Source organism: Myripristis murdjan, chromosome 15 (genome assembly GCF_902150065.1).
Source record: "Myripristis murdjan chromosome 15, fMyrMur1.1, whole genome shotgun sequence".
Classification (NCBI taxonomy): Eukaryota; Metazoa; Chordata; class Actinopteri; order Holocentriformes; family Holocentridae; genus Myripristis; species Myripristis murdjan.
Window position 1 is genome coordinate 11,205,883 of NC_043994.1, and position 9,731 is coordinate 11,215,613.

A 9,731-nucleotide genomic window follows, 5' to 3' on the forward strand; every position below is an offset into this window, starting at 1 on the left:
GCGTAGCTTTGACAAGGCCCTGCCCAGCGAAATCCACCCTCTAAACCCACTAAAACAAAAGATAAGCACCTTGCTGATTTACCTACGCTAAGTGCACTACATTAACAGTTCGCTTGACCTTTGACCTCAAGGGTCTAAAAACAGTTATCACTCCGTCTGTTCTGAAAATATTCCTTGTAGCATTTACAACATGTCTAGAGGGGCTGCGGTCAAGACCCTGGCCTCTGATTGTCACCACAGAGGTCAGGTGATGTGTGAGGGAACATAAAGGCTGATACCAGCATTTTTACATCAGAAAATGTCAACAGCTGATATTTTGTGACCGTACTAAAGAGTTTGTTTGCAAAAACACAGTGCTCAAATTGTAATCATTTCTAAATTATCATGTTTTTCTCAGGCAGTCACACTAGCAGTGCTGAAACAATTAGACAATTAACTTTTGAGTCGACTGACAAAAAGTTAGTCAATTAAAATTGATAATCAAGTGGCTGCATTAGTCATTTATCAAGTAATGCAAAACATGTGCTGGTTACAGTTTTACAAAAACCCGTTCTTTGTTTAATATCATTATAAATTAAATCTTTTTTGTGGTTGCTGGTCAGACCTCATTTGATACCTTGCGATGAGCATTTATCATTATATTTGACATCTGAAAGACAAAATGGCTGATCAAAATAACAAAACAAAACAAAAAAAACAAAAATAATAATGTATATGATGTGGGTCTGCTGTGACAAAGTTCTGTATTTTAGATTTATTAAGTACTTTATGTGAAGTATTACATAAACCAGTCTGTTCTTTTTTATTTGGAGTTTATTTGGTTGTTCTTTAAAATTGCTGTTTTCATGCCAGAAAATTACAAGGACTGGGTGTTTCCTCAAAATTAAGACCATCAGAGAGCTCTAAAACACTCTCATTTTAAACTAATATATCTGACAGGGTTAGGGTTAGCATCTCCTTAATGCAGAGTGAGGCAAGGTTTCATTGCAGGCCTTGCAGACCGACACTCTCTAAGCTGCTGAGTAAAATCAGATCCTCACCTCGGTCGTATCATCGGCGGGCAGCACTGACTGTTAAACAGCTGATTGTCACTGAAAGGCCCGTATCGGCTGGTGACAAGAGTTCAGAGAGGGAAGATCCACGCCAGTCTGGCATCCAGGGAGGGAAACCAGCTGCAGCCCCGGCAGATCAGTTACAGCCTTTTACCACGCCTGGTAGCCTCGGCAGATCTTTGTGGCATTTAGTCAAACACCATGTAATATGAATTTTGTCTACAAATTTGTTTGAATTAAATGATAAACAGTTATGAAACATGTGATTGAATTGTGATTCAGTAGTGATCGTGATTTGACAGCTAGGCCTGCAACGCACACAAACAACCCTCACAACACGGCTTCCACAAACAAACACGCTTTAGGCCCTACTTAGCCTGGTAACAATTAACGGGCAACCATATGAGTAGACCTACTTGGTGATGCACAAGGCCGTTTTAGAGCATTTGCCAAAATATTTACTGTACCACTTGCATCCAGCCAAGTTATGAGTAATCCAAGCTGCGATCTTATGAGTATACTTTATGAAGTTCCCAGTGCAAGGGCTAAGTCTGGGGGCATAAATTTGGATTGCAGCTCCCATTTCGCTGAAACTCATTTCAAACGCAAAACAGTGGTGATACAGCGGGTTTTCCAGGGGCAACACAGATGGTAAAGTTTCCAGCAAAAGGCAAAAAAGCGAGGTGCTGGGTCAAAACAACTCCAAATTTGACTTTTGTTTACTTCAGAATGTCATTGAATGTTTATTGGCAACAGAATTTTCTTATGTGATTAAAGAGTCGGGGCTAATTTTGCTCCTTAGGCATCCTCATTATCTTCACTAGGAGATAATGCATAACAAATGATTACACGCCAACAGTGCAGACACACAACAAAATTCTTCTTAGATGGGAATCCTGGGAAAAAATCCTAAAATGGGCGGAATGTGGTCTGAAACACTGGTACAGTACTGGAGACCTCCTGTGAAAAGGTGCTGGGGGTCCTCAGCAAGAATGGTAATAGTTTAGTATCACTTCTGTACCCACAAGTACTTGGGAGTCCAAGATATGATAGAAGTTTGGGAACCATGGTGTAATGTATCTGCTACTTGGGGGTCAGAAACCTCAAAAATGTGGGAATCCTTGTCTTACATGATGGATTGCCTCGCTTGTGCACTTGAAAAGCTTTAGTTTTAACCATTAAGCATGAAAAGTCAAAGCCAGACACACTTAATGCCACACAACTGCTTGTGCAGCTCCTCTCTCCCTCTCGACTCCCTCGGGGGAGGGGGAGCGCTCGAACGAAGCGCGAACAACACCACCCGGCTTCCGTAGGCTGGTGACGTCGCAGAGCAGCATGGCGGCTCGCAGCTAGCGAAAGAATAAAAACAACCCCAGCGAGTGAGACAAAGTGTAAAGAGTCCCAACGCGGATATATCGCCACGACCGAGTTGTTTGCCGATCCGTGGAGTTGTTAATGAAATAATGCGCAGGGGACATGATGAGTTGAGCGCAGTGTTGGTGCAGCATGTCAGAGCAGGGGACGCATGATGCTCACTGTGGCTTCAGTGAAGTGTGGCGGAGTGTGACCAAACTCTCTCACAACGCACTGCAAGAAAGCAGAGCCGGACAGCAGGCCTCTGCAACAACAGCTCAGACTTATAAAGGTGAGGCTCCAACAGGCCTGCAGTGGCGCAAGTAGGAAAACATGACGAAGTTAACCTGTAGCTTTCTTAAAAACCTCAGCTCCTACCATTAGCTATCATTTGTCCGTCGAAGTAGCTTAGTAATATGCAGAGGCTGACCAAATACCATGCTAATACACGTTTAAATTTCCCCATGATTTTGAATAATACACACATCCACTTGCCTTACCAGCACTCTTAAATAGACCCGTATGATGTTGACATTGTGATAAATGTTCAGCTAAACATGAGTGGAAACTAGTTAGGCTGTCATTAGTCATTTAATTAATTAGACTTAAGTGTATTTGAGTGGTTATAATACAAATATACCTGTAGTGTCGGAATTGATGAGATTGGTTTTGGCATCTGACTGTGAGGTTAGGGTGTGCAGAGTTGTGACTGTGATTCCTCCCTGGTGTTGTGATGTAGTTTCTGGCTACACAAAGCAGAGGCTACTGTGTGTCTTTTAGTGTTGTGATGTATTTTACCTACATGCTACTTAGCTGACAAACCTGGCATTAAGAGATGTTTGCCTGGGATGGATTTTTACTGATCATTATTTTTGTGTCTATGTTGGTTTCAAGATATTTTGCTGTTCAGTATCTTTCATTTTGTCCATTCTCATGTTTAAACAAACAGTTAAATTGTTTTTCCCAAGTTTTTCCCAAGTTTTTATTCTTGTCAGGGTAGAGAAGCCTCTGAAACAGCATTTAAAACGTCATGGGACACTAAAACCCAGACCAATGTAAATCAATTAGGGTTTAGCAACTCTGCTTGGCCGGTCATAGCAGGTGTGTTCTGGTCATTTTTCCAACTAACTTCTGTCCCACTTCCCCAGATTTACAGAGCCCTAAACGCATACCGTGCAGCAGATACCCTGGCTTGAATAATGTGGACTCTCCAGGTGACGGAGAACCTTCACAAGATATTATCTGGGATCCCACATCTCCCCCTCATGCTGACGGTACACAATCCTGATGCTCAACACAGAAACTGCATGATCTATTCTTTTTTTTTTTTCTTTTTTTTTTTTTACAAGCTATTTTTCTCTTTGTATTTATTGTTGGCTGGGATTGTCTACACAAGATTTAAAGGCCGGATTCTGCTTCTGCGTAATTTTTCTGCTTCTCTGAAAAATTGGAACTACGCAGGCCCCCCACTGACAACAAGAGCTATGATTGGTCCGCCGAACTACATCATTTCCGGCATTTCGCCCCTCCGGAGTCACGTCCTATTGTTGTGCCGGCAGCGTCATTTTTAAAAGAACTGCTGTTGTGATCGCATCTCAACTCGTCGGTTGATTTCAAATTGTTTGGAAAGTTTGGATCATGCTGGATCTGGATCTACTGCTGCTCTTTTTAAAAATGGCGCTGCCGGCACAACAACAGGTAGAGCAGCGACCATACGCCACAGGGTCTAGTTGGTCTGCAGAAAAAAAACGCACCCCATAGCGTTGTGGCGGAGAATTGCTTAGCGTTTAACACAGAGGTATGTTGGGCACACGCGCCCTGCGTGGCAAATGTGTGCGCGTTGCGTCGAGTGTCCGGCAGAACCATAATCCGGCCTTAAGTCATTATGTTGCTGAATATAAATGTCACATGCCTTGCAAATTATTGTTGTTAGTGGCAGTAGATGCACAATTAGCATTAACACTAGTTCTTACTGTTATTTTCTTTCAGGGAGGGGGCTCCGAAACACCATAGTGGTGGAAATATCAGATATTGTCAACCGTATTGCTCCAAAGGTCAGTGTGTTCAGGTTTACCTGACGTTACATCAAGAACATGAGGCCTGACACTATTGAACCATCTTATCTGACATTCTGTCATGTTGGACATAGGGAATGAAATTGGCCTGTTATTGAACAGCTAAACTAGGAGTCATTTTCCCACTGTGTTCGCTGTAATATACAGCTCATAGCTTAAAAAATATATTCACCACTGTGCCCTTGTCTTACACAGGATGCAAAACCAGCTGGAGTTGAATCCCCCCTGCTGCAGTGGATTGGCGACAGTGCTGTACCATGCACTCCAGAGGTTCCCCAGCCAAGAGTCAGGAAGAAGTCCACTCGGTGTGTAAACCATACACTGTCTCACCAAAAGAAAAATATTAAAACAAAATATTCTCATGACCAGGGGCAGATTATTAAATTCTCTAAATTAACAAACACAATATGTCTACAGTATAGGACAGTGGTTCTCCGTTGTGTGCCACAGAGGCTGAGGGGTCTGTCTGTTTTCATTCCAACTAAACACCACAGGAACTGATTTCACTGAGCAGCACATCCTCAAAGAGAAAGAAGGAGACTAATCAATGAAATCTGCTGGCATATAGTGTTTAGTTGGAATGAAAACCTGGAAGCTGATGGCTTGTAATGACACATGTTTGGAAACTACAAATAAAGAGGCATGGAACACATAGGAACATATATAGAAGATTCTTGTGGTTTTTATTTGGAAATGTGATTGTTCACATCTTTATAGGATTCCAACATTTTTGCGGCTGTAAGTCTTACCAATTTTTTGTCTTGCTGATAATTCACTCCTTTATTGTTTCCTCTCCACAGGCAAAGCAATGTGGAGGACCTAATGAAACTGGCCAGACAGTTTGACAAGAACATGCAGGAAGACAGTGAGACATCAGAACAGCTTAATACAATTAACACTAACGTCTCTGAATGTGGGAACACTTCTGAAACAAAACCAGCTGAGAAAACATCCCCAAGCTTTGTGAACGAACTGAAATCTTCATCCACATCAGATCAAGTGGAGGCTGAGCTGCATGCTCTGTTTGACTCTTCCACTCAGAAAGTCAGTGGCCGGCTGAGCCAGGGTTCATCAGTATCTGCTTGTTCACAGGAGCTAAAAGGACAACCTCAGACTTCAACCACCGGTCAGCCTCAACAGTCAGTGGTGAAGTCGACTAACAAGCCTGATCTATCTGCACATCTTGCCACAAATAAGGAGAACAAATGTGATGAGTTTGATGATGACTGGGAGAATGATGACCTACTTAATGACTCTTTCGTGCTGGCAATGACCCAGAATCCTGACCCACAACACGGCACCTTACCTGAAATCACCTTGGAGACTAACACTAGGCTGAACACTACCGAAAAAACTTCAAAGTCCACTGTAAATGTGCAGTCTTCATATGCCTGTCAGACTTCAAGGCTGCTCCTTAAGCCAAGCTGCAGTGCCCTCCAGGAATTGTGCCCCAAACCAAAGACTTCCAGTAGAAGCACCTTCAAGTTAGAGCCCAACCCTCTCTTCCAGGCCAAGGTGGCTACAGCCAGAGACGTATCCAAGCCTAACCCTACTGCAGTACAATCTTCTAAATCACAGACATCTGACAGGAAATATGCCACCACAAAGCCAGCCTCATTTAAAGAAGTATCTCCTCCTCAGCCTCACAAGATAACCTCTGGCCAGGTAGTTAAGTCGGCCAGTGTAGCTGCAGACATTTCAGATACAAACATGAAGACCCTTTTCAACTCTGATTGCATGTGGGATGATGGCAATGATGACGAACTTCTCTACCAGGTGTGTGACAATGTGGAAAGGATCTCCAGCAGTCAGCCAGAGCAAACAACCCCTACTGATAGCAAAGAAAAACAAGACATTGCTGGAGACAGACATCTAAAAACAACTGTGCCTTTGCCAATTGAGATTCCAAGCTCCATTAGCACCAATACCAGTACCACCAACAGACAGACACATGCTTTTGTTCGTTCTAACTCATTACCAGGGATGAATTGTGAAACCGAGAACAATCAGGGATGGAACATTCCCATGAAAGGTACTGCTAGTAAACCACAGATGTCTCAGAGCCTCCCTGGGAGTCGTGTGGGTCTGAGCACATTTAGCCAGTTCGGGGACTCCTCTGGATCTTTCCAGGCCACGAATGCGAATGTGGATACACCAACACGTACAGTGACAGCAAGGCCACCACAGAACTCCAAGTCCCATCATGCATCCTTCAAGAGAAACCTGTCAGACTCAGTGGCTCTGAGCAGCAAAGGTGAGCTTTGTGCATTTCCTCTTTGGATCAGTGTTTTATTAGAGCATATACCACATTAGAGATTTGGCCCAATTAGCAAATTTATTCACTTTGAATGCTTATTAACAAAGTCGTCCATTTTGCACTGGGCTAAGAAAATTTGGAAAAATGTGTGAACAGGTGTTGCAATGCAGAACAGCAAACATTAATGTTTTGAATTGGAGCCAATGCCTTTGACTGGCAAAATACAATGAGGGTAAAATAAGCTTCTCCCACTAAGACAAATGTCTGCACATTCACCCTGATTTGTAAATAAAATGATCCTGATACTGACCTTACTCAGCATATCTTTCTATTGTCACTATCACTCTGCCATTGGACTGCACTTTATCTTCAAGTGAAAATCTCTACTAAAGCAGATGTTATGTTGTTCCTATGATCATAGACAGTTCACTGTATGTGCACATGAACAATTCTCCCCCACAGCAAGTAACCACAGAGCCATGGCTTTGATTTGTGATGTCGCCAAGAGTCCAAACCTCAAGAAGCTTCAGTGACAATGGTTTACAGATAGATTTGTCTGGACACGAAGGGATGTTTGTTTGAGTTTTTACATCCAAATTTGCTTCATTTCATTGTAATGCCCTAAAGGACGAACAAGAAACTCTGCCAATGTTCCCATAAGATTTCCCTGGGTGCCCACTGTTCCTACTTATGGAAGCAACCTTTTTATGTTCGCAAATCAAGACTCAGTTGTCTAAGATCATAGCAATGACACGCGAGTTCTGATTTAGGGCAGATTTTCCCTGTAAGTCTTTTCGGTTTTTGACCACAAACTTTCTTTGCAGCTCTTATTCAGGTTTTCCACCCATTTTCTTTTTTTCACTTTCCTGTCTCCTTTCCAGTATTCGTCACAAGCCAGATGACGGGGAAGTGCTCCGCAGCCGAGATCGAGAGGAAGAAACAGGAAGCTTTGGCCAGGAGACGACAGCGAATGCAGAACACCCCAAAACCATAGCTTCTTCCTAACTGCAGGGACACTGGGATCATACTACTAATACAGACACTACCTTACCGTAACTGAGAGGTCACAGGTTCGATCCCAAGCCAGTAACAACAGCGAGTGCATCCAACAGCTGTGCATCCTGTCCAAGTGTCCTTAAACAAGACATTGAACTCTTAAAAAGACATTGAAATAGAAATTTAAACGTGACATTCAGGTACAATTTTACAACAAATGTAGTTTGCTACTAGTCACACTTGACTAATAAATGAGTGAAGAGAAGTCCTAACATACCATTTCAATGGCCCAGGCCCATCTTTATTAAGGCAGGTAATATTAATAGTTCAGTATTACAATACCAACATGTTAAGGTTCATTTGATTTACTTTGTACAGTAAAGACCTGGTTTCTGTTGAAGACAAGTTAATTCCTGCTGCCCTTTTTAGCTGCTAATGTAAAAACATGTTTACGAGAAGGAAATATTGTGGAAGCTCTGACGTAAGCCTCAGACCTGATGCTCGGATAATATTGAAAGCATTTTTCCCAACTGTTTTTAGTCTTTAATTTAGGGAAATAGTTTTCACACAGTAAGGTCCAAAAATCATTCCAAATGCTACTGACTACCACTGACTAAATGTTTCCAGCAGTGTCATTTCAGTTCTTTGCACCTATTTTGGCAAAAGAAAAATATTTTTTTGCCATAAGTCAGCTTCATCATAGTGAGATTTTTCAGACTGCCATGTTAAAGGTTGTGTGTTGCTTATGTGAGTGGCATTTAAGTCTTTATCTGACCCAGCTAAAATATATGGTTATTGACATCACTGTTACAGTGGACACCAGCAGTGACTGCTGTATTCTGTATATTTAGTAAGAGAAACTGTATCTGCTATTTGTGTGCCAGGGGTTGGCATTTCATGACATAATTGATTTCTGACCTTTTAATTTCTGGCTTGCCTCAGAAGTGAATCAAGATTTTCTGATTTTGTAGGACAGTCACAAATCAGTAGATTTCAATCTAAACTTTTTAGTCTGCGTCTTTGTTTTCCTTTGTATTTTTTGTTTTGCATGTCATGATTTTAGTTAAATCCTTTCCATTTTGCACAGGTCAGAATAGTGATATAAAGACAGTATTATGCCACAGCTGTGTAGCCACAATTTACTTTAATAAGCATCCTATGCACCTTGCCATTTGTACACATGTCCTGTTATCAATAAATAACAGTTCATCCATTAATAAAAACACACCATGAAAATGTATTTGTTGTGAATTTTCCTATTACTCTTACTATTAGCTGAATATGAGTGTCTCACAGTATGCACTTGTTTTCTTTCATTCACATTTCCTGTAGTGGGTTCAAAGGTGTGTTCCACGAAGAAAGATTAGCACATTAACCAGACAGTGGAAAAAGTTTGTGCCATATCCTGGTGTTGATAATGTTTTGAATGAAAAAAATAATAATAATGGTAAGGTAAGGAATAGGATTCAGTCATGCATTTTGATCATTGCTAAAATAAGTTTCAGAGGATATTTCATGACACTTTTTAAAGTTATCAGACAAAGTTTGTGAAATAGCTCTATGATCATGTTCTCATTCCACATGTAGTTGTCTTCTTAGAGGATAGGCACTCATTTTCATTTTCAGACATCTCTGTAGTTGGCGGCACCAGAGTTTAAATTGCATTGTCACCTTACCTTGCCAAGCAAAATGAACGGAAAGATCAAACTCTTTAAAGTTTGAATAAACTGTTCCAAAAAACCCCCTGTGGCACCATCAGACCACTTATTAGGTATCTTTCTCCTGTATCTTTACCTCTCAAGCACCTGGTCAGGATTTTGAAAACACACACTACCTCCTTTGCCTCGGTTATTGGCACCCATTACTCTGTGTATTCTAAGACTGTTGACAAGTGGAGCAGGTATGATGGACCCATTTCGCAAACACTCAAATCTGTGTTTTCAACAGTCGCAACCTGAAAACGAACTCCATTGTATATGTGCAATACCTTCAGTGTGG

General features: G+C 41.6%; 1 protein-coding gene across 1 annotated transcript; it reads left to right on the forward strand.

Annotated features, from left to right (window-relative positions):
- Window positions 1-2,362: 2,362 nt before the first annotated feature.
- On the forward strand, window positions 2,363-8,973 carry LOC115372848 (ewing's tumor-associated antigen 1 homolog). The gene is made up of 6 exons (XM_030071003.1): window positions 2,363-2,697; window positions 3,554-3,679; window positions 4,395-4,459; window positions 4,676-4,785; window positions 5,281-6,734; window positions 7,619-8,973. Exons 1-6 carry the CDS (start codon window positions 2,559-2,561, stop codon window positions 7,729-7,731), a joined length of 2,007 nt encoding a protein of 668 aa, XP_029926863.1. The 5' UTR covers window positions 2,363-2,558; the 3' UTR covers window positions 7,732-8,973.
- Window positions 8,974-9,731: the final 758 nt, after the last annotated feature.